This window comes from Thalassophryne amazonica, chromosome 15 (genome assembly GCF_902500255.1).
Source record: "Thalassophryne amazonica chromosome 15, fThaAma1.1, whole genome shotgun sequence".
NCBI classification, from domain to species: Eukaryota; Metazoa; Chordata; class Actinopteri; order Batrachoidiformes; family Batrachoididae; genus Thalassophryne; species Thalassophryne amazonica.
The window spans coordinates 57,904,212-57,930,280 of NC_047117.1; the positions used below are offsets into that span (position 1 = coordinate 57,904,212).

The 26,069-nt window shown below is 40.1% G+C and overlaps 1 protein-coding gene across 4 annotated transcripts in view; it reads left to right on the forward strand.

Moving 5' to 3' along the window:
* Nucleotides 1-26,069, forward strand: part of LOC117526753 (E3 ubiquitin-protein ligase SMURF2-like) — a 224,811-nt gene that overhangs the window by 180,056 nt on the left and 18,686 nt on the right. For all 4 annotated transcript variants that reach the window (XM_034188831.1, XM_034188830.1, XM_034188833.1 and 1 more), the window contains 4 exons: nucleotides 6,385-6,598; nucleotides 11,636-11,739; nucleotides 16,459-16,573; nucleotides 25,190-25,368. In XM_034188831.1, coding sequence (XP_034044722.1) covers nucleotides 6,385-6,598; nucleotides 11,636-11,739; nucleotides 16,459-16,573; nucleotides 25,190-25,368 — 612 coding nt within the window. The remainder of the gene's footprint in view (nucleotides 1-6,384; nucleotides 6,599-11,635; nucleotides 11,740-16,458; nucleotides 16,574-25,189; nucleotides 25,369-26,069) is intronic.

Consider the following 26,069-nt stretch of genomic DNA (forward strand, 5'->3'; position numbering starts at 1 on the left):
AATTACGGAAAAACCCCAACGGTCAAAACGACCCCCTGTGAGCAAGCACTTGGCAACAGTGGGAAGGAAAAACTCCCTTTTAACAGGAAGAAACCTCCAGCAGAACCAGGCTCAGGGAGGGGCAGTCTTCTGCTGGGACTGGTTGGGGCTGAGGGAGAGAACCAGGAAAAAGACATGCTGTGGAGGGGAGCAGAGATCAATCACTAATGATTAAATGCAGAGTGGTGCATACAGAGCAAAAAGAGAAAAACACTCAGTGCATCATGGGAACCCCCCAGCAGTCTAAGTCTATAGCAGCATAACTAAGGGATGGTTCAGGGTCACCTGATCCAGCCCTAACTATAAGCTTTAGCAAAAAGGAAAGTTTTAAGCCTAATCTTAAAAGTAGAGAGGGTGTCTGTCTCCCTGATCTGAATTGGGAGCTGGTTCCACAGGAGAGGAGCCTGAAAGCTGAAGGCTCTGCCTCCCATTCTACTCTTACAAACCCTAGGAACTACAAGTAAGCCTGCAGTCTGAGAGCGAAGCGCTCTATTGTGGTGATATGGTACTATGAGGTCCCTAAGATAAGATGGGACCTGATTATTCAAAACCTTATAAGTAAGAAGAAGAATTTTAAATTCTATTCTAGAATTAACAGGAAGCCAATGAAGAGAGGCCAATATGGGTGAGATATGCTCTCTCCTTCTAGTCCCTGTCAGTACTCTAGCTGCAGCATTTTGAATTAACTGAAGGCTTTTCAGGGAACTTTTAGGACAACCTGATAATAATAAACTACAATAGTCCAGCTTAGAGGAAATAAATGCATGAATTAGTTTTTTCAGCATCACTCTGAGACAAGACCTTTCTAATTTTAGAGATATTGCGCAAATGGAAAAAAGCAGTCCTACATATTTGTTTAATATGCGCATTGAATGACATATCCTGATCAAAAATAACTCCAAGATTTCTCACAGTATTACTAGAGGTCAGGGTAATGCCATCCAGAGTAAGGATCTGGTTAGACACCATGTTTCTAAGATTTGTGGGACCAAGTACAATAACTTCAGTTTTATCTGAGTTTAAAAGCAGGAAATTAGAGGTCATCCATGTTTTTATGTCTGTAAGACAATCCTGCAGTTTAGCTAATTGGTGTGTGTTCTCTGGCTTCATGGATAGATAAAGCTGGGTATCATCTGCGTAACAATGAAAATTTAAGCAGTGCCGTCTAATAATACTGCCTAAAGGAAACATGTATAAAGTGAATAAAATTGGTCCTAGCACAGAACCTTGTGGAACTCCATAATTAACCTTAGTCTGTGAAGAAGATTCCCCATTTACATGAACAAATTGTAATCTATTAGATAAATATGATTCAAACCACCGCAGCACAGTGCCTTTAATACCTATGGCATGCTCTAATCTCTGTAATAAAATTTTATGGTCAGCAGTATCAAAAGCAGCACTGAGGTCTAACAGAACAAGCACAGAAATGAGTCCACTGTCTGAGGCCATAAGAAGATCATTTGTAACCTTCACTAATGCTGTTTCTGTACTATGATGAATTCTAAAACCTGACTGAAACTCTTCAAATAGACCATTCCTCTGCAGATGATCAGTTAGCTGTTTTACAACTACCCTTTCAAGAATTTTTGAGAGAAAAGGAAAGTTGGAGATTGGCCTATAATTAGCTAAGATAGCTGGGTCAAGTGATGGCTTTTAAAGTAATGGTTTAATTACTGCCACCTTAAAAGCCTGTGGTACATAGCCAACTAATAAAGATAGATTGATCATATTTAAGATCGAAGCATTAATTAATGGTAGGGCTTCCTTGAGCAGCCTGGTAGGAATGGGGTCTAATAGACATGGTTTGGAGGAAGTAACTAATGAAAATTACTCAGACAGAACAATCGGAGAGAAAGAGTCTAACCAAATACCGGCATCACTGAAAGCAGCCAAAGATAACGATATGTCTTTGGGATCGTTATGAGTAATTTTTTCTCTAATAGTTAAAATTTTATTAGCAAAGAAAGTCATGAAGTCATTACTAGTTAAAGTTAAAGGAATACTCAGCTCAATAGAGCTCTGATTCTTTGTCAGCCTGGCTACAGTGCTTAAAAGAAACCTGGGGTTCTTATTTTCTTCAATTAGTGATGAGTAGTAAGATGTCCTAGCTTTACAGAGGGCTTTTTTTTATAGAGCAACAGACTCTTTTTCCAGGCTAAGTGAAGATCATCTAAATTAGTGAGACGCCATTTCCTCTCCAACTTACGGGTTATGTGCTTTAAGCTGCGAGTTTGTGAGTTATACCACGGAGTCAGGCACTTCTGACTTAAGGCTCTCTTTTTCAGAGGAGCTACAGCATCCAAAGTTGTCTTCAATGAGGATGTAAAACTATTGACGAGATACTCTATCTCACTTACAGAGTTTAGGTAGCTACTCTGCCCTGTGTTGGTATATGGCATTAGAGAACATAAAGAAGGAATCATATCCTTAAACCTAGTTACAGCGCTTTCTGAAAGACTTCTAGTGTAATGAAACTTATTCCCCACTGCTGGGTAGTCCATCAGAGTAAATGTTATTAAGAAATGATCAGACAGAAGGGAGTTTTCAGGGAATACTGTTAAGTCTTCAATTTCCATACCATAAGTCAGAACAAGATCTAAGATATGATTAAAGTGGTGGGTGGACTCATTTACATTTTGAGCAAAGCCAATTGAGTCTAATAATAGATTAAATGCAGTGTTGAGGCTGTCATTCTCAGCATCTGTGTGGATGTTAAAATCGCCCACTATAATTATCTTATCTGAGCCAAGCACTAAGTCAGACAAAAGGTCTGAAAATTCACAGAGAAACTCACAGTAACGACCAGGTGGACGATAGATAATAACAAATAAAACTGGTTTTTGGGACTTCCAGTTTGGATGGACAAGACTAAGAGTCAAGCTTTCAAATGAATTAAAGCTCTGTCTGGGTTTTTGATTAATTAATAAGCTGTAATGGAAGATTGCTGCTAATCCTCCGCCTCAGCCCGTGCTACGAGCATTCTGGCAGTTAGTGTGACTCGGGGGTGTTGACTCATTTAAACTAACATATTCATCCTGCTGTAACCAGGTTTCTGTAAGGCAGAATAAATCAATATGTTGATCAATTATTATATCATTTACTAACAGGGACTTAGAAGAGAGAGATCTAATGTTTAATAGACCTCATTTAACTGTTTTAGTCTGTGGTGCAGTTAAAGGTGCTATATTATTTTTTCTTTTTGAATTTTTATGCTTAAATAGATTTTTACTGGTTATTGGTGGTCTGGGAGCAGGCACCGTCTCTACAGCGATGGGGTAATGAGGGGATGGCAGGGGGAGAGAAGCTGCAGAGAGGTGTGTAAGACTACGACTCTGCTTCCTGGTCCCAACCCTGGATTGTCACGGTTTGGAGGATTTAATAAAATTGGCCAGATTTCTAGAAATGAGAGCTGCTCCATCCAAAGTGGGATGGATGCTGTCTCGCCTAACAAGACCAGGTTTTCCCCAGAAGCTTTGCCAATTATCTATGAAGCCCACTTCATTTTTTGGACACCACTCAGAAAGCCAGCAATTCAAGGAGAACATGCTGCTAAACATGTCACTCCCGGTCTGATTGGGGAGGGGCCCAGAGAAAACTACAGAGTCCGACATTGTTTTTGCAAAGTTACACACCGAATCAATGTTAATTTTAGTGACCTCTGATTGGCGTAACCGGGTGTCATTACTGCCGACGTGAATTACAATCTTACCAAATTTACGCTTAGCCTTAGCCAGCAGTTTCAAATTTCCTTCAGTGTCGCCTGCTCTGGCCCCCGGAAGACAACTGACTATGGTTGCTGGTGTCGCTAACTTCACATTTCTCAAAACAGAGTTGCCAATAACCAGAGTTTGATCCTTGGTGGGTGTGTCGCCGAGTGGGGAAAAACGGTTAGAAATGTGAACAGGTTGGCGGTGTACACGGGGCTTCTGTTTAGGGCTACGCTTCCTCCTCACAGTCACCCAGCCGGCCTGCTTTCCCGGCTGCTCGAATTCTGCCAGAGGGGAACTAACGGCGGCTAAGCTAACTTGGTCCGCACCGACTACAGGGGCCTGGCTAGCTGTAGGATTTTCCAAGGTGCGGAGCCGAGTCTCCAATTCGCCCAGCCTGGCCTCCAAAGCTACGAATAAGCTACACGTATTACAAGTACCAGTACTGCTAAAGGAGGCCGAGGAATAACTAAACATTTCACACCGAGAGCAGAAAAGTGCGGGAGAGACAGGAGAAGCCGCCATGCTAAACCGGCTAAGAGCTAGTAGCTGCGCTAAGCTAGCGGATTCCTAAAAACACACGAAGTGAATAATGTGTAAATAATTTAGAGGTGATTCAGCAGAGGGAGTGCTTTAGTTAAGGCACGTGAAGATTACACTGTGAAACAAATCGTTATCTAGATCAATCTAACTGCGCAGATTAAACAGCTAACAGATACAGCAAAACACCGCTGTGCTCCGGAACAGGAAGTGATACAATACCGCAGTGAGAGCCAACCACCAGTAGAGGCAAGCAAGAGGTTGCATAATAATAATGGTTGCATGGTTGCATAATAATGTTTGCAACATTGTTGTGGAATCGCCCTGTGTATGTGGGATGAATTGTTAAGACAGTCTTACTTTTTGCCATCAGTCCTGCAGGAATTGTCCGTCATGCTGAACTGCAGTCCTTATTGTCAAAAAAGACAGAGGAAGTATCTGCCACAGTGAGTGTTTCTGTACTGTGGAGGTATGGCCACATGACATCTGAGCACAAATAACACAAGGCCAGTGACCAAACATCAGTGACATAGCTGTTTAATGTAGTATTATTATTACTAATTGGATAATACAGTCTTCATTTCATTCAGCAACATTTTGGTTAAGAACTGGTGTGGTACCTCACCTTATTGATGTGAATCGTCAGTGCGCCAAAGCCGTAAATGTATTTCCTTTCCTGCCTTCATGAAAATGTTGTGTGTGCGGTATGATTGCATAATTGATTAAAAAACTTACTGATTCAATTTTTTGGGCAGGAGAGGCTTTTATATGGGGAGGCAGGGAGAAATAATCATCAGAAATCCTTATTGTGTTGCCCCTTTGGAATGCACCATATACAGAATGGATTCATCCTTTTATGTGTCAGAGCCTTTTACTATCTTGAAAAGACTCAGTTAATATTGTGTGAAAACAAACATCTGTGTAAATGGAGTTTTCCACCGTTTATGTCCTGCCATGGATGCACATAATAACACATTTGATAAACAATCTTTGTATCTTTGGCTCACCTACGTAATTGTGCACAAATCTTTCCAAATTTCAATATCACATCCGTTCTTCTCTGCTTATTTTTACTCCCTCCTCCTCACAATCAAGCTCTTACTTTTAAATCAAGTGTTTTTCTCTCCAACCTCATTGTGCCAGCTGTAAACATATGCACTTCTGTGACACGCCAAACAAACCAGTTGCTGCATTCGAGAGTGACAGGAGTTGCAGTGCATATTTTTAGAATGTTCAGCGTGTTTTATTTTTTTAAAGCCATCGTCTCATCACCTACACCTGTTGTAATTTTTTTCTCTTTTCTTTTCCCATTGACTGTCCAGCGACTGTACTGACCATTTGTCTTGAACCTGTGCTCAGATGTCTGTAACCACCAGTGTGACTGGGCCCTAAGGTGCAATCTCTTCCTTTTCACAGAATATATCCAGGGTGACAGATGATATCAAGGACAGAAGAAGGACACAGCCATATGAGTGCAAATAGTGTCATGATTTAGAGCACACAGCCACTCTGCATAAAAATGACAACTGTGTATGTAGGTTGGAAACTATCAGTAACACTTGTGCTGGGTTTTGCACTACTTTGTGCCAGATTTACAATGAGGGAGGGTTTAAGAGTCTGTTGCATGACATCTGGTAAACTGGAGTCTAGGTTTCATGATATTCTTTTAACACGGGCTGTGATGGAAACCTGAAATGTCAAGATCTGCCCTGAAAGAACAGTAGGTCCCACTGAATTGGTACTCTAGAGTAGATGAACAGATATTCCAGCAGCAAGAATGTTAAGGAGAAAGAATATCTCATTAAATGCTTAGCATAGTGGTTAGTGATTTGATTTGAACATGCTGAGAGATTTCCTACAGATTTTTCCTTTGCCTTCTACCTATAACAGAAACAGGATGGCTGATGACAAGTGCTTTTCCAGTGAATTGTGCTGACTTGACTTTTGTGCCATCTTTTCCCCTTGTACCCTTCTTTCCTATAACCCATCTGTCTCTTCATACATTGTTGTTCTCTCCATTTGTTAAATTACTTTCTTTTCCATTATCCCCCTCTGTCTCTTTTTTTCCTTTCAACCAATTCCATTATCTCTCCAGTCATCCGCCACAGTTGAAGGATCAGGGTGGTCCTGGATGTCTTCAGCAAGCTCTGTCCCCAGCGCAGTTGCCGGAAGAAGCAGAGTGTCTGACAGTGCCCAAATATAAAAGAGATCTGGTGCAAAAGCTGAAGGTCCTGCGGCAAGAGCTATCGCAACAACAACCTCAGGCTGGTCACTGCCGCATCGAGGTCTGCCGAGAAGAAATCTTTGAGGTAATAAAACCAAAAGTGAACCCTGAATGAAGGTTTTCTTCAGCAGAAGTAATAGAATGATGCAGTTTGTTTGTTCATTTATGCATGCGCCTACTGACATTGAGAAATATTGATACAGAAATACAGTCTACATTGTAGAAACATGCAGAAGAATAATGTCTATTTATTTTATATGCAAAACATGCTTCTAAAGTTTTATTTTTCAGACAAGGTCCTATTGAAAACTGTGTTTATCTGAGAAAACAGGGAAAAGGTATTGATGAGATCAAATTTCTTCTCTGAATTATTCCACAAATGAGTAATATTTGTAGTGCTGGGGCAATTTTGTGTACATTTGCAGATGCACAAAACTATGTCGTGTTCAGTCACTCTGGAAGTGCATATACGTATGAGGTGAATTGTTGACAGAAATTCTCAGCTGACATATATAGATTTAAAACTTGAGATACAAAGTTTAAAGCTCTATACATTTGTTAGCAGAATGCTCACAAACTCAGATCTTTGCATATTTACAAGAATATTTTTACCCCATTTACGATCTGCACAAAATAGGGTCTGGGGAAGTGCAGAACCAGCACTTGGAGCCGCTTTATGATTCTAGGGAAACTCCTACCATAAAAGCCTATACAACAGAATTCCTTCTCTTTTCTTTTTCTTCTTCTTTTCTTTCTGTCCTTTCTCAGTCTCGCCATCATTTGTTCTACCAAAGCAAGGAATTCTTTGTGGATGATTTCAGTAGTTAGAGGTGGGGGAGGGGGAGAGGAGGTGATGGGAGGAAGCGGGTGAGCAGAGGAGCGAAAGGCAGCAGTGGCAAATACTCAGAGCCAGACATAACTTCATAACTACAAGTTGTGCAATCAGAAAAATATGACTTCATACCCCTTCAATGTGACAGCTGTGAAAGGGTGAAGGAAAGTGTGGAAAACCTGCCATGTGGTTTGATTTTAAGGTTTTTATACTGGAACCTGTGTTCTTATTGACTGCATGTGTGTGCATACAGGAGTTCTAGCATCATTTCCAATCTTTCTAATTCTATTATGGCTTGTCATTGATATGCATGTTATGTGTCACATGGAATAAATTTAGTCAATAATGAGTGGAGATTCTCTGTTTCAGACACATTCATACAGATTTGTCTTCCTATTAACATTTTGACTAGCTTGAAATAATACTTCAGTTTGTTCTCTGATGCATGAAGTTTAACTTCTTATTGGAAGTCACCTGAATACTTCCATCCATATTGGTGAGACCTCTCGGAATTAAAGCACATTTTGTCTGCAGTCTTCTATTTTTAAGGGACCACAAGTAATCACAGAATTAACTGTGATACTAAATATTTGACAACTAAACAGTTGTCAGATATTTTACTTGCCATATTTTCTGGTCTATGTTGCACTGGAGTGGTACACATCTATCCAAAAAATGCACCATGAAGAGAAAAAAAACATACAAAATACATAAACAAGAAGTCACATCAGTCTATAAGTTGCACTTATTTTCAAATCATGGCACTATTTCTTCATGCAACAAGAAACAAAATAAATGTAATTAGTGCATTACTTATATATAAAGCAAACACAGAATTAACAAGCAAAAACTGATGGATAATTTCTGTTGTACAAGGCACAGAGAACTCGAGAGTAAACTGCCTCTTGTTGCAACTGAACAGATGAAAATGTCAAAGTGGGGCTAGAAATGTGTTTACCTCACTAAGTGTAAATAAACCTTTTAGTTAATTATACATTTTTAAAACATAGTTAGCCTTACCCTAGCCAAGCTGTCATCTTCGTTGCTGTTCTGGCTGTTTCACAAAGCCACGTAGTGCCATGATAGCGCCATGATAACGCCATGTTGGCGCACGTTTAGGCATGAGTTTGGTCCAAACCTCCAGCCCTCCCACACCTGGTCCCTTTAAAGTGTGGGTTTTCAATTCACAGATTCACAGCAGCATTTAAAGATGTCCCTTCTTTTTTTTTTTTAACGCAGTCCAAAAATAGACACTCCATCACAGTTCCGCAGTTGTGCGCTGTGCGCCAGGCTGCAGTCCACCTGTAATGCACCAGACCAGCTAGACCTGAACCACGGGTTCCTGGAGAGCCGCCTCTGTGCTCCTCACTGACTCCGCGGCTCTCTGGCTTTTTTTTTTTTTTTGCGGCTTTAAACACACAAAACTTTGTTTGTCCGTTTATTTCTGCAAAATCGCTCTTTTGTGCGCGCGCTGCTGTTGTCCTTTCATGGACAGCCGCCTCTCTGCTCTTTCTGGCTTCCGTTCCATCCGTGACTTGCTGGCTTTATTTTTTCCCTGGCTTGAAGCACAATCATTTTTACATCATGATTCCACATTTGACTTTGTGTTCGTCTGTTTATTTCTGCAAAAGCGCTCTTTTGCGCGCGGTGCCATTCTGCATACAGAATGAGGTGGCCGTTTTATTATATACACCTGTGGATCATTTTCAATATGTATATTTCTTTATTTCTTCTGTAGCTTACAAGTCACCATGATACAACTTTTAACTTTGTGTTATGTCTTCAAAGTCGGTCTTTTGCGCGCTCTCCACCTGTGTTGCCGCACAGCTCCTGCTCTTAGCTGCTCCACTGGAGTTATTATCTTCCATGGCTTTAAACACACATCCACTTTCACGCAGTCACCAAAATTTTAACTTTGTGTTCGTCCAATATTGACTGAAATATCACTCTTTTGTGAGCTGGCGTTCTGCCTAAATGCTCGTTTGAAGCGTGATGAGGAGTCACTACTGCCTCACTGCGCACACACAGCGGAGCTCATGTGATACATTAATTCCAGAAGTGATTACATGTATTTTCGGCATCCAAGGTTTGACAGAAAATGATTAATCCGCTACAAAATAATTATTTTATATAGAGTCCAGCGCACAGAGCAGGTGGAATTTGGTGCGTAAAGAGGAGAGCCGCTCCAAAAATAGCCTCTCAGGTCCTGCCTCAGTGCGCACACACAGTGATCCATTAACAAGATATTAAATCAGCATACTTTTACATACAACAGACATCAACATACAGACATACTTTTATAGCAAGGAACTGTTTTATCAAGCTATAAAAAACATTAAAAATAATTACCTTAAGCTGTTCAAAATACATCCCACATGGAGCAGGAGAGGAAAAAAAGTGTCCAGATGAAACAGTCCTCTGTGATGCCAGAAGTGATTAGAAATGTTTTCACCATCCAAGGTTTGGCAGAAAATTATTAATCCACTGCAAAATATATAGAGTCCAGCGCACAGAGCAGGTGCAATTGTGTGCGCAAGAGGAGGAGCTGCTCCAAAAATAGCCTCTCAGGTCCTGCGAAGGTGCCAGGCACACGGATAATGAACTTTTTGCAGACTCGTAAGCACCACGCAAATGCCTCTAAGCCGTCGCAGTAACTCAAACACAAACTGCGCCACGCTGTTGTTGCTAAATTTTGAACATCTTGAAATTAGCACCACGCTCAGAGAGGAGCCTCGTTAACTGACGATAATGCCTCTAAGAGCCACTATAATGCCACGATAGCTCACGAAACAAAAAAAACAGGGTGCGTGGCTCCTTCTTCACTCCTTCTTCACTCGGTGGGGCCGAGGCTTTAGACCCAGCATGTTGTCTTCATTCATTTCTTCATCTCTTTCTTGTTTTGCGGCAGTTGGTGTCCAGCTTAATGGTGCATTGCTACCACCTTCTGCTCCAGAGTGTGGATCAGACAGTATTTCATTCAGATCAGTGTACAGGACCAGCTTGCCATGCATGTAGGCTGTAAATGACTATATTTTTGACATATCAGGTCCTTAGAAATGTAAGTAGCAGGACCAGCCAAACAAGTAAAAAAAAGAAAAAAAAAAAAGTGTGATTTATAGTGTGGAAAATATGATATATAGATTCATAAACTATTAAGTATTTTGAAACTTTAAAAAGTCCAAGGCCATTAAAAACTGCCTGAAACTTTGCATATGGCCATATGTTTGACCTGTGGTTCAAGATGACGTCTTGATATAATTTACCCATATTTTAAAATCTCTTGTATTTTAACAGGTTGTTTCTTCCTCTCATAAATGTAGATTTACAAGAGGAGCAATGGCCTCTCATTATGAAAGTAAATTTACAAGATGAGCAAAGGTCTCATTATTCAGTGGCTTCGGCCCCTTGGCATTTCATGCATTTTAATTTGTTTATGCCATTTCATTGCCAAATCAGACTTCTCAATATAAAAATTTCTAAAATTGTCTTTCTTAAACTCATACTCAAACCAAATCTCTACAACTTGATATGAATTAATTAAAATGGCATGGTTGGTGGCCAAGTGGTTAGTGCACTTGGTTTTAGTGTAGAAGGTTCCTGGTTCAAACCCCACCCGTGCCACATCTCTCCATGTAATGTGGAGTTGCGTCAAGGAAGGCATCCGACTAAAAACCTATGCCAATTCACCATGCTGATCCACCTCGGATTTGCTGTGGTGACACCGAGTGCAAAGAAGGGACCAGCCGAAGGGACTTACTAAAAAAGTTAAGATGATGGGTTGCATAAGTAATGGGGCCCTTTGGTATAATACCTGTAAATAACCAGTTATAGAGCTTCATGATGAAGTGGAGCAGAGAAATATTTTTCTTTCACCAAAACATCAAATCTAGGCTTGCATGTCTTCTGGCAAATTGCAGCTGAACTTTCAGGTCTTCTTTTTAAGAAAATCCTTTTCTATATCAATTCATTATGAAGCTGTATAACCCATCAGCTTGGCTTTTATATTTTTAATTAATTTATATCAAATTGCAGAGCTTTGCTTTGGGTTTGAGTTTAAGGAAGATAATTTTTTAATTTTTTATATTGAGAAGCCTGATTTACTTTCTGTATTTGAAATGGCATAAACAAATTAAAATGTGAAATACCAAGGGGCCAAATACTTTTGCAAGCCACTGTAAAAATAGTTTTACAAAACGAGCAAAGGTAACATTGGCTCTAAGTATAAAACCCTGTACTGTGGTTAGTTTATTATTTGATAAAATGATATTTACTCTCTATTTTCATTCATAGGAGTCATACCGGCAGGTGATGAAGATGCGTCCAAAGGATCTATGGAAAAGACTGATGATCAAATTCAGGGGAGAAGAGGGACTGGATTATGGTGGGGTAGCAAGGTATTTTGCTCTGCATTACTTTCTGTATTTTACTTCATGGTAGAAAATGTGATCTGATAGTATGATAGTTTCTGAAACTACGAGGGCTGTCCGTAAAGTATAGGTCCTTTTTATTTTTTTCAAAAACTATATGGATTTCATTCATATGTTTTTACGTCAGACATGCTTGAACCCTCGTGCGCATGCGTGAGTTTTTCCATGCCTGTCGGTGACGTCATTCGCCTGTGAGCACTCCTTGTGGGAGGAGTCGTCCAGCCCCTCGTCGGAATTCCTTTGTCTGAGAAGTTGCTGAGAGACTGGCGCTTTGTTTGATCAAAATTTTTTCTAAACCTGTGAGACACATCGAAGTGGACATGGTTCGAAAAATTAAGCTGGTTTTCAGTGAAAATTTTAACAGCTGATGAGAGATTTTGAGGTGATTCTGTCGCTTTAAGGACTTTTCACGGTGCGAGACGTCGTGCAGCGCTCTCAGGCAGCGTCATCAGCCTGTTTCAAGCTTAAAACCTCCACATTTCAGGCTCTATTGATCCAGGACGTCGTGAGAGAACAGAGACGTTTCAGAAGAAGTCGGTTTCAGCATTTTATCCGGATATTCCACTGTTAAAGGAGATTTTTTTAATGAAAGACGTGCGGACGGGTCCGCGCGTCGGGACGCAGCCGACGCGGCGCGGCGGCACAGGAAAAACACCTCCGTGTTGATAACCATTTGTTAAAATCCAGTTGGCTTTTGATGGCTTTCAGTGGAGTGAGTATATGAGAAATTGTTTATCAGCTGGAGATGTTCCAACTTGTCCTCAAGGCTTCCAACAGAGGTGTTTTTCCTGTGACGGAGCGTCGCGGCGGCTGCGAGCCGACGCTGCAATCCGCCCGCACGTCTTTCATTAAAAAAAATCTCCTTTAACAGTGGAATATCCGGATAAAATGCTGAAACCGACTTCTTCTGAAACTTCTCTGTTCTCTCACGACGTCCTGGATCAACAGAGCCTGAAATGTGGAGGTTTTAAGCTTGAAACATGCTGATGACGCTGCCTGAGAGCGCTGCGCGACGTCTCGCACCGTGAAAAGTCCTTAAAGCGACAGAATCACCTCAAAATCTCTCATCAGCTGTTAAAATTTTCACTGAAGACCAGCTTAATTTTTCGAACCATGTCCACTTCGATGTGCCTCACAGGCTTAGAAAAAATTTTGATCAAACAAAGCGCCAGTCTCTCAGCAACTTCTCAGGCAAAGGAATTCCGACGAGGGGCTGGACGACTCCTCCCACAAGGAGTGCTCACAGGCGAATGACGTCACCGACAGGCGTGGAAAAACTCACGCATGCGCACGAGGGTTCAAGCATGTCTGACGTAAAAACATATGAATGAAATCCATATAGTTTTGAAAAAATAAAAAGGACCTATACTTTATGGACAGACCTCGTAAAACCAGAGTTTCTACTGATAGAAACTATAAATCTAATGGTAGAAAGTCTTGACTACAGTTTAGGATTAACATTAAGAGTTGTCATATCAGTGGTGGGCACAGTTCCGATAATCCGATAACAGATAATTATCGAAGATAATGTTTTCATTATCGGATTATCTTTTTAGATAACTTTAAAAACCATTATCGGACCAATTATCTTCCGATTAATTTTTGTCAGATAACTTTTAGACCGATAAACAAAGCTGAACAGCGACAAGCATTTTAAAAATAGTTCAGCACCTACCTGTTAAAAGTTTTGTAACAGATGTACAGTTTTACCCTCTGCAAACAGAAGAGCGCTGCTTCTATGAAAAATGTCAAAAAAAAAAAAAATCATTTCCTTTAACACCATACTGATATGCTGGCAATATCACCTAAGTCAGGGGTGGCCAAGCTCGGTGCTCGAGAGCCACATTCCTGACACTCTTAGTTGTCTCCCTGCTCCAACACAACTGAATCCAATGAAAGACTCGTTAGCAGACTTTTAATGAGCCTTTCATTGGATTCAGGTGTGTTGGAGTAGGGAGACAACTAAGAGTGTCAGGAATGTGGCTCTCGAGGACCGAACTTGGCCACCCCTGACCTAAGTCATCCAGAGGCATACATTTTTAACTTATGGTTCAAATTTTAACCGAACTAATTTTGGACGTTATTTAAAATTGCTGTCATGTCTGAAGTTTTATAAAGTGAAAATATCAGATATATGTTTTAGTTTTAAAGTAATGTGCTAATTTTTAAGGTTTTGTGAGCACATGCTGTGCCCAGCAGTGCATTATGGGTAGGATTATGTAATCTCAGTACGTTCACGACAGGACAAATGCATTTCAGACACTCTGTTCAGGCTCCACGGACAACAGCATTAAACTCTAGTGCCTAAAACTCTCGTGAATATATTCTCTGGGTTTATAGACATTGTTATTGTATTTGCAGTTGTTAAATTCCCGCATTTTAAATGTAGCAGACACGGATTATCTGGAATTTTGTTTTGGCAAGTTTTCAAGGCCTCTACTGCCATCTACTGGCCAGTAGTGTTCATGGCAGTATTTGCCCTAAGTACTAAGCGTCTGGGCACCAGTAGATGGCAGTGTTCTATTTATTTTGACCCCGGTTATATCAGATGATTGTCATATCAACTTTTTGGCTTTGCAAATGGCTTTTTTTTTTTTTTTTTTTACAAATTAAGTTTAAAAACAAAACAACAGCAAAAAAAAAAAACATTACAAGACAGCTTTGCAGTGTTTGCACATGCACAGTGCGAGCAGTTGGACGCTTGTAGCTTTTCAGCAGCAGGATACAGAATAATATCAAACAGATTTGATTTTCATTCAACCATACGATCGGCGATCAGGAGGTGGTCGTCAGATGTTAACACAGCTTGTTACTCCATGTACACTACACGATGCAGGACGCGTGATTAACCTGAAACTCGGTCCAAAAAAATTCTCACACGAATGAAAAATCATCTGAAAAAGGGCCAAAACTTGCACAGTGTTGTGTGGGCCTCCTGGCCGATTTCTACGCCCGGCACCGGACGAGCCAGGTCGGGCGCCAGGAGGCGCCCGTTGAGGGGGGGGGTCCTGTTGTGTGGGCCGCTGAAGAGGAGGTACTGCTGGCCCACCACCACCAGATGGCGCCCTGCTTGAAGTGCGGGCTTCAAGCATGAGAGGGCGTCATAGCAACCGGGAGTGACAGCTGTCACTCGTTATCAGCACCAGCTGTCACTCATCCACATCACATCACCACCACCATAAAGGCCGGACTGCAACTCCATCTCCCTGCCGAGAAATCAGCCATCAGAAGAGGTAATTTTCTCTGCTGACTTGAAACATTAAGTAATAATCTGAACTTCTTTGCAGCCGTTTTCCTGTGGTGTTTTCCTTATCTGTGGAATTGGCGTTTGGTGTGATCAGCGACGGCTTCGCTTCACACTCCAACCAGATAAGTGGTTAGACAGGAGCTGCACGAGTGTGTGATTGGAGGTGGAGGTGCTCCCTCCCTAAAGAATACAGACTGTGGGATTACTGAGTGTGCGAACTCACTCTCATCAATACTGTTTTTCTGTTCTCTGCCAGTAGTACCAGGTCTGACAGCTGGAGACGGTGACCACCTGGGGACCCAGGACTTGGCGGCTCCAGTGTTCTTCAGATCCGTTGGCGGTGAAGGCCGTGTGGGATCTGGCTCGGCTCAGGACGGATGTCTCCTATCCTCAAGCCTGCCCACACGTCACTCAAATCTGAAATTCGGTGGTACCTAAACTGTGATTGTCTGTATTTCGTTGTGCACTACAACATTAAATTGTTACTGTTTGGCTTATCCATTGCCCGTTCATTTAACGCCCCCTGTTGTGGGTCCGTGTTCCTACACCATCACAACACACAGTGTAAAGCCAACATTTATGTAGACAGTATTGAGTGCACGTTTTACAACATTATCAAATGTGCTCATGGCACAATATAATAAACTGAGCGCACATTCTCTCCACATGCAAAACATTTTGCGATGACACTTCCAGGGCTCCATAAAAAATGGAATATTTTACAAAAGCACATTTATCTGTAAACACCGACACACGTCACATTAACGTGTTGGTTTACATAATGAATGACTGAACCAATCAGTGTTTAGCAGAGGCACTTTTACCAAGAATCCTTTGCGTTCTGTCTGTGTTTGTTACAAAACTGCAGAATTAGTGCATTATTTAACATTAAAAGATATGTTATATTTTGCCTTTGTACAAATGACGGAATTGACATTAATGGAGTTATTCTATCGGTATTAATGTTATTTATAAATCAAAACCATAAGTCAGCATGACCTTATTTTTCAAGACCTCCGCCTGACCGGAGCATTGTGATTGGCAGAGAGCTGGGCTTTATGGCTGCTCTCAGCGTGCCTCTGTGCTAGAAGCTGTGTAGTAAACAAGAGCTTCCAGCAGGGGCAGGATGTTCAAAGACAAAAGTGTTGCCTCATTGTTTGGGTGTGTTGTCACTTTTAATTCTAGTAGAAGCCATTATGCCGTTAAAACTCAAATTCAGTTTATTAGTAGTTGCAAATGTACCAGAGTCACTATTGGAATTTATCGGTTATCGGTTATCTATAACTTTTCAGTTATCTGATTATCTGTTATCGAAGTTAATTTTTTGGTTATCTGTGCCCACCACTGTGTCATATACATTTTGAATGTCAGTGAGTATTAGAGTTGTATCTGTTGAAGCTTTATTGAAACCATGTCCTCTTTCTGTGTTTGCATGTTAGGGAATGGCTGTACTTGCTGTCCCATGAGATGTTAAATCCCTACTACGGCCTCTTCCAATACTCAAGAGACGATATTTACACTCTACAGATTAACCCAGACTCTGCTGTCAACCCGGTATAAATTATTCACCGTGACCATTTATTCACTTATTTACTTCATCCGACAGAGACAAAACATGAAATGGATTTTCCCTCTTAGAATAGAAGAAAATATGTGAGATGGAGAAGGGTGAGGTTGTACTTTGAAATGGAAATCACAAGTTGAAACAACTATTGTGTAGGTTGCCTTTTCACCAGATGCACAGGGTACTGAGTGGAGGAGTGGAAAAATCATGGTGGTAGAGGAATGTAACGTAGGATGCAATAAAGGTTACAAAGGTTGTAAAGAATAAACCCCATACATCAGGGAGAAGGAAGATAGAAAAATGTACAAGCAGGCTGATAAGGATACAAAGTTTGAATTGGTCAGACCCAAGGAACGGCCATGGAAGGTGGTTTTTTCGGGGGGGAGTAAACATGAAGGAAAGAGCTTTTTGGAATAGTGAAATTAAAGATAAAGGTAGGAAAGATTTTCATCCGAAAATGCAGATGAAAATTGAATAAAAGTATGGTCTTGAATGAGCATGATGGTATCAACCGTTGATGAAAGAAGTTCTTTGAAAAGCTACAGATTTAAAGAAAGTCCAAAGGTGGTATTTGAGGATAGACCAGAGAACGCTCTTCCAAAGTGACGTGAATGCAGCAACGCATGGTCTTTTGACATGTATTTCATCCTTTATAATAGAGACAGTAGAGAGAGAGAGACAGGAAACACAAAGTCAGAGAGACAAACCTGGTCAGGATTCAAACTGAGGTATGCTGTATAGTCCACACTGCAGCATGTGGTACATGCCTTAACCACTCAGTCATGGACCCCATTGAACCTTGTATTTTGGCCATGTTGGTATCTTTTGTCGCTTGCTTCTGTCAGGGCAGAAGCAATTGACAGGGCAATGATATAGCGTACAACCCCTGGCAATAATTATGGAATCACCGGCCTCGGAGGATGTTCATTCAGTTGTTTAATTTTGTAGAAAAAAAGCAGATCACAAATCAAATCAAATCAATTTTATTTATATAGCGCCAAATCACAACAAACAGTTGCCCCAAGGCGCTTTATATTGTAAGGCAAAGCCATACAGTAATTACGGAAAAACCCCAACGGTCAAAACGACCCCCTGTGAGCAAGCACTTGGAGACAGTGGGAAGGAAAAACTCCCTTTTAACAGGAAGAAACCTCCAGCAGAACCAGGCTCAGGGAGGGGCAGTCTTCTGCTGGGACTGGTTGGGGCTGAGGAAGAGAACCAGGAAAAAGACATGCTATGGAGGGGAGCAGAGATCAATCACTAATGATTAAATGCAGAGTGGTGCATACAGAGCAAAAAGAGAAAGAAACACTCAGTGCATCATGGGAACCCCCCAGCAGTCTAAGTCTATAGCAGCATAACTAAGGGATGGTTCAGGGTTACCTGATCCAGCCCTAACTATAAGCTTTAGCAAAAAGGAAAGTTTTAAGCCTAATCTTAAAAGTAGAGAGGGTGTCTGTCTCCCTGATCCAAATTGGGAGCTGGTTCCAGAGGAGAGGAGCCTAAAAGCTGAAGGCTCTGCCTCCCATTCTACTCTTAAAAACCCTAGGAACTACAAGTAAGCCTGCAGTCTGAGAGCGAAGCGCTCTATTGGGGTGATATGGTACTATGAGGTCCCTAAGATAAGATGGGACCTGATTATTCAAAACCTTATAAGTAAGAAGAAGAAGTTTAAATTCTATTCTAGAATTAACAGGAAGCCAATGAAGAGAAGCCAATATGGGTGAAATATGCTCTCCTAGTCCCCGTCAGTACTCTAGCTGCAGCATTTTGAATTAACTGAAGACTTTTCAGGGAACTTTTAGGACAACCTGATAATAATGAGTTACAATAGTCCAGCTTAGAGGAAATAAATGCATGAATTAGTTTTTCAGCATCACTCTGAGACAAAACCTTTCTAATTTTAGAGATATTGCGCAAATGCAAAAAAGCAGTCCTACATATTTGTTTAATATGCGCATTGAATGACATATCCTGATCAAAAATGACTCCAAGATTTCTCACAGTATTACTAGAGGTCAGGGTAATGCCATCCAGAGTAAGGATTTGGTTAGACACCATGTTTCTAAGATTTGTAGGGCCAAGTACAATAACTTCAGTTTTATCTGAGTTTAAAAGCAGGAAATTAGAGGTCATCCATGTCTTTGTCTGTAAGACAATCCTGCAGTTTAGCTAATTGGTGTGTGTCCTCTGGCTTCATGGATAGATAAAGCTGGGTATCATTTGCGTAACAATGAAAATTTAAGCAATGCTGTCTAATAATACTGCCTAAGGGAAGCATGTATAAAGTGAATAAAATTGGTCCTAGCACAGAACCTTGTGGAACTCCATAATTAACCTTAGTCTGTGAAGAAGATTCCCCATTTACATGAACAAATTGTAACCTATTAGATAAATATGATTCAAACCACCGCAGCGCAGTGCCTTTAATACCTATGGCATGCTCTAATCTCTGTAATAAAATTTTATGGTCAACAGTATCAAAAGCAGCACTGAGGTCTAACAGAACAAGCACAGAGATGAGTCCACTGTCTGGGGCCATAAGAAGATCATTTGTAACCTTCACTAATGCTGTTTCTGTACTATGATGAATTCTAAACCCTGACTGAAATGCTTCAAATAGACCATTCCTCTGCAGATGATCAGTTAGCTGTTTTACAACTACCCTTTCAAGAATTTTTGAGAGAAAAGGAAGGTTGGAGATTGGCCTATAATTAGCTAAGATAGCTGGGTCAAGTGATGGCTTTTTAAGTAATGGTTTAATTACTGCCACCTTAAAAGCCTGTGGTACATAGCCAACTAATAAAGATAGATTGATCATATTTAAGATCGAAGCATTAATTAATGGTAGGGCTTCCTTGAGCAGCCTGGTAGGAATGGGGTCTAATAGACATGTTGATGGTTTGGAGGAAGTAACTAATGAAAATAACTCAGACAGAACAATCGGAGAGAAAGAGTCTAACCAAATACCGGCATCACTGAAAGCAGCCAAAGAGAACGATATGTCTTTGGCATGGTTATGAGTAATTTTTTCTCTAATAGTTAAAATTTTCTTAGCAAAGAAAGTCATGAAGTCATTACTAGTTAAAGTTAAAGGAATACCCGGCTCAATAGAGCTCTGACTCTTTGTCAGCCTGGCTACAGTGCTGAAAAGAAACCTGGGGTGTTCTTATTTTCTTCAATTAGTGATGAGTAATAAGATGTCCTAGCTTTACGGAGGGCTTTTTTATAGAGCAACAGACTCTTTTTCCAGGCTAAGTGAAGATCTTCTAAATTAGTGAGACACCATTTCCTCTCCAACTTACAGGTTATCTGCTTTAAGCTACGAGTTTGTGAGTTATACCACGTATCAGGCACTTCTGATTTAAGGCTCTCTTTTTCAGAGGAGCTACAGCATCCAAAGTTGTCCTCAATGAGGATATGAAACTATTGATGAGATAATCTATCTCACTGACAGTTTAGGTAGCTACTCTGCCCTGTGTTGGTATATGGCATTGGAGAACATAAAGAAGGAATCATATCCTTAAACCTAGTTACAGCGCTTTCTGAAAGACTTCTTCTGTAATGAAACTTATTCCCCACTGCTGGGTAGTCCATCAGAGTAAATGTAAATGTTATTAAGAAATGATCAGACAGAAGGGGGTTTTCAGGGAATACTGTTAAGTCTTCAATTTCCATACCATAAGTCAGAACAAAATCTAAGGTATGATTAAAGTGGTGGGTGGACTCATTTACATTTTGAGCAAAGCCAATCGAGTCTAACAGTAGATTAAATGCAGTGTTGAGGCTGTCATTATCAGCATCTGTGTGGATGTTAAAATCGCCCACTATAATTATCTTATCTGAGCTAAGCACTAAGTCAGACAAAAGGTCCGAAAATTCACAGAGAAACTCACAGTAACGACCAGGTGGACGATAGATAACAACAAATAAAAGTGGTTTTTGGGACTTCCAATTTGGATGGACAAGACTAAGAGTCAAGCTTTCAAATGAATTAAAGCTCTGTCTGGGTTTTTGTTTAATTAATAGCTTGAGTGGAAGATTGCTGCTAATCCTCCCCCTCGGCCCGTGCTACGAGCGTTCTGGCAGTTAGTGTGACTCGGGGGTGTTGACTCTTTTAAACTAACATATTCATCCTGCTGTAACCAGGTTTCTGTAAGGCAGAATAAATCAATATGTTGATCAATTATTATATCATTTACTAACAGGGACTTAGAAGAGAGACATGATCACAGACATGACACAAAACTAAAGTCATTTCAAATGGCAACTTTCTGGCTTTAAGAAACACTATAAGAAATCAGGAAAAATAATTGTGGCAGTCAGTAACGGTTACTTGTTTAGACCAAGCAGAGGGGAAAAAAAATGGACTTACTCAAGTCTGAGGAATAAATTATGGAATCACCCTGTAAATTTTCATCCCCAAAGCTAACACCTGCATCAAATCAGATCTGCTTGCTAGTCTGCATCTAAAAAGGAGTGATCACACCTTGGAGAGCTGTTGCACCAAGTGGACTGACATGAATCATGGCTCCAAAACAAGAGATGTCAGTTGAAACAAAGGAGAGGATTATCAAACTCTTAAAAGAGGGTAAATCATCACGCAATGTTGCAAAAGATGTTGGTTGTTCACAGTCAGCTGTGTTTAAACTCTAGACTAAATACAGACAACATGGGAAGGTTGTTAAAGGCAAACATACTGGTAGACCAAGGAAGACATCAAAGCGTCAAGACAGAAAACTTAAAGCAATATGTCTCAAAAATGCACAACAAAACAAATGAGGAACGAATGGGAGCAAACTGGAGTTAACGTCTGTGACCGAACTGTAAGAAACCGCCTAAAGGAAATGGGATTTACATACAGAAAAGCTAAACGAAAGCCATCATTAACACCTAAACAGAAAAAAACAAGGTTACAATGGGCTAAGAAAAAGCAATCATGGACTCTGGATGACTGGATGAAAGTCATATTCAGTGATGAATCTCAAATCTGCATTTGGCAAGGTGATGATGCTGGAACGTTTGTTTGGTGCCGTTCCAATGAGATTTATAAAGATGACTGCCTGAAGAGAACATGTAAATTTCCACAGTCATTGATGATATGGGGCTGCATGTCAGGTAAATGCACTGGGGAGATGGCTGTCTTACATCATCAATAAATGCACAAGTTTACATTGATATTTTGGACACTTTTCTTATCTCATCAATTGAAAGGATGTTTTGGGATGATGAAATAATTTTTCAAGATGATAATGCATCTTGCCATAGAGCAAAAACTGTGAAAACATTCCTTGCAAAAAGACACATAGGGTCAATGTCATGGCCTGCAAATAGTCCGGATCTTAATCCAATTGAAAATCTTTGGTGGAAGTTGAAGAAAATGGTCCATGACAAGGCTCCAACCTGCAAAGCTGATCTGGCAACAGCAATCAGAGAAAGTTGGAGCCAGACTGATGAAGAGTACTGTTTGTCACTCATTAAGTCCATGCCTCAGAGACTGCAAGCTGTTATAAAAGCCAGAGGTGGTGCAACAAAATACTAGTGATGTGTTGGAGCGTTCTTTTGTTTTTCATGATTCCGTAATTTTTTCCTCAGAATTGAGTGATTCCATATTTTTTCCCCTCTGCTTGGTCTAAAAAAATAACCGTTACTGACTGCCACAATTTTTTTTTCCTGATTTCTTATAGTGTTTCTTAAAGCCAGAAAGTTGCAATTTGAAATGACTTTAGTTTTGTGTCATGTCTGTGATCTGCTTTTTTTTTCTACAAAATTAAACAACTGAAAGAAGATCCTCCGAGGCCGGTGATTCCATAATTTTTGACAGGGGTTGTATTATTTTGAAATTATGATATATATTTGTATAATATGAATGTTTGTCAAGTGGGACATGGGTTTAATTGCAAGGTGACTTGAGCCTTGTAAAAAACAGCACTCTGTGGCTTTAAGGGAGTGGTAGTAGTATTTGTTTCCTTGTATGAAATTCATTTTTAACCTTACATTTACACATAGGGCTGTAGTGACAAAATGGTCATAATAAAGTATTACATTTACATTTGTACAATGACAATAATCTTTGGACATGCTCTATATTGAACAGCCTATTTACAACGAAGAAATAAATGTCAGAACAATGTGTACAGTTTTCACCTTGCACATCATAGTACACTACTGTTTCCTACTGAAGCTGCTAAAGAAAGTGCTGGAATCGGAGCTGGTGGGGGGAGTGAAAACGACAAGGGGCACGAAAAGTGACCAAGAAAGTGAACTTGTATCATCCAAGTTGAAGAAGCTGTTAACCAAAAAAATTATCACACTGTTATACTTGCACTACTTATAGCAAGATTACAAAAAAAGTGAACTTTTCCACACTGAAGTCACAGGCATGGAGACATGGGCACACCTATGTAATACCATGTGTTTGCCACCTGCTGGATGGTTAGTGATTGCTGTATGGATTATGGAAAATTAGGAAAACCTGTGGTTCAATTGACATGTGGCTTGTCTGCCACCTGCTGAACGCTGTGCACGTTGTGTGTGTGTGTGTCTGTGCAGTCTGCCCACCAGTATCCACCTTCACATCAGCATCAGAGAATTTTAGCTAACAACTGTGGGGTGGGGGCACACGATGCCCACTATGTGGGAATATATTTGACGAAATGTACAAGAGCACGGGAAAGTAAAACTGGAATTAAAAGAATGGATAGAATGTGTGGCTGGGGATTGTGCCAAAACGTTTCACCAGTACTGCAAATTACTTACTGTAAACTTGACACGCTGTTCAGCAATGTTCAGAGACCAGTTTGTTTTGGAGGCTCTATCAAAAGAAAGACTAACAGGATGCTTGTACAGGACTTTGCATGAGTGTACATGTATTAGGGCTGTGTAAAATGCAGAATTTTACAGTTGTAATACTGCATCGTGTTTGCTACCGCAGTTGAAATTTTCTACTCAAATTCAAGAATTCATTGTCAATTTAATTTGATGATTTAATGATAAAGTTCATATTTTAATACAACCCCTGGCAAAAATTATGGAATCACCGGCCTCGGAGGATGTTCATTCTGTTGTTTAATTTTGTAGAAAAAAAGCACATCACAGACATGACACAAAACTAAAGTCATTTCAAATGGCAACTTTCTGGCTTTAAGAAACACTACAAGAAATCAAGAAAAAAAGATTGTGGCAGTCAGTAACGGTTACTTTTTTAGACCAAGCAGAGGAAAAAAATATGGACTCACTCAATTCTGAGGAATAAATTATGGAATCACCCTGTAAATTTCCATCCCCAAAACTAACACCTGCATCAAATCACATCTGCTCGCTGACATTGACCCTATGTCATGAAATTGACCCTATATGTCTTTTTGCAAGGAATGTTTTCACAGTTTTTGCTCTATGGCAAGATGCATTATCTTCTTGAAAAATGATTTCATCATCCTCAAACATCAGAAAAGTGTCCAAAATATCAACGTAAACTTCTGCATTTATTGATGATGTAATGACAGCCATCTCCCCAGTGCCTTTACCTGACATGCAGCCCCATATCATCAATGACTGTGGAAATTTACATGTTCTCTTCAGGCAGTCATCTTTATAAATCTCATTGGAACGGCACCAAACAAAAGTTCCAGCATCATCACCTTGCCCAATGCAGATTCGAGATTCATCACTGAATATGACTTTCATCCAGTCATCCAGAGTCCACAATTGCTTTTCTTTAGCCCATTGTAACCTTGTTTTTTTTCTGTTTAGGTGTTAATGATGGCTTTCGTTTAGCTTTTCTGTATGTAAATCCCATTTCCTTTAGGTGGTTTCTTACAGTTCGGTCACAGACGTTGACTCCAGTTTCCTCCCATTCATTCCTCATTTGTTTTGTTGTGCATTTTCGATTTTTGAGACATATTGCTTTAAGTTTTCTGTCTTGACGCTTTGATGTCTTCCTTGGTCTACCAGTATATTTGCCTTTAACAACCTTCCCATGTTGTTTGTATTTGGTCCAGAGTTTAGACACAGCTGACTGTGAACAACCAACATCTTTTGCAATATTGCGTGATGATTTACCCTCTTAAGAGTTTGATAATCCTCTCCTTTGTTTCAATTGACATCTCTCGTGTTGGAGCCATGATTCATGTCAGTCCACTTGGTGCAACAGCTCTCCAAGGTGTGATCACTCCTTTTTAGATGCAGACTAACAAGCAGATGTGATTTGATGCAGGTGTTAGTTTTGGTGATGAAAATTTACAGGGTTATTCCTCAGAAAACAACTGAATGAACATCCTCCGAGGCCGGTGATTCCATAATTTTTGCCAGGGGTTGTACTACATTGGACACAGGACATATGGTTGTGGAAATTTAAATTCTACAGATAATTTTTTTTGATACTTGCATTGTGCTAAAAACTGACTTTCTATGTGAAGACTACTGAGACATTTTATTATTTTATTATTTTTTATTTTTCCCCCACTAATGTGGGAAATTTTGATTGGCAGACATTTATGAAGCTAAGGTCAGCCTAAGAAAAGTTGCTCTGTAAAAATCAACCCTGTTTTTAACGGGAGGTGCCAGGTTTTGAATATAGTTTTTAATGTCCTTTATTTAATCTGCAGGAGCACTTGTCATATTTTCACTTTGTGGGTCGCATCATGGGCATGGCGGTGTTCCACGGCCACTACATTGACGGAGGCTTCACTCTGCCCTTCTACAAACAACTGCTGGGAAAACCAATCACTCTGGATGACATGGAGTCTGTTGATCCCGACCTCCACAACAGCCTTGTCTGGATTCTGTAAGACACTGACATTGAAATGTTTTTTCCGCCACTTCTCCAAACACAATGTTATTATAATTTACTTTTCAAAGCAATTACATATTCCAACGTTTCGATTTTATTAAAACTTTGTGTGGTATTTTTCTAACAGAAGCAGTGTGCTTAAGCAGTAAAGAATTTTTTATACATTCCATGGCTTGAAAGCTGTTTTCAATTGTAGGCTTGTGTCTGAAGAAGAAATAGTCTTTGTTTAAAATTACATTTTTAATGTGAGAGGTTGTCAGGTGTAGACTAACTTCTACATCTAACAACAGCTGGATTGTGAGGGTTTTTTATTCGATCCTTTAACTTACATTTCATATCTTGATTCCAGTGTTGCCACAGTTACTTTGAAAAAGTAATCCAATTACTGATTACTGATTACTCCTTGAAAAAGTAACTTAGTTACTTTACTGATTACTCAATTGTAAAAGTAACTAAGTTTTAGATTACTAGTTACTTTTTTAGTTACTTTTCCCAGCTGCCGACAACAACCCTCTGCCACCTCAACATGACAATGATACCTGTTTTGCCAAAAGTTACTTTATAGTCACCCTTTCTTGACTTCAATGAAAATAAATACTTGTTTTATAAAAAGTAAAATAAAGACCTCTTTCTTGACCTCATATTTAACTGTTGACAGCACTGTAACAGTAAAACTTGCAATTTCGAACCTACAT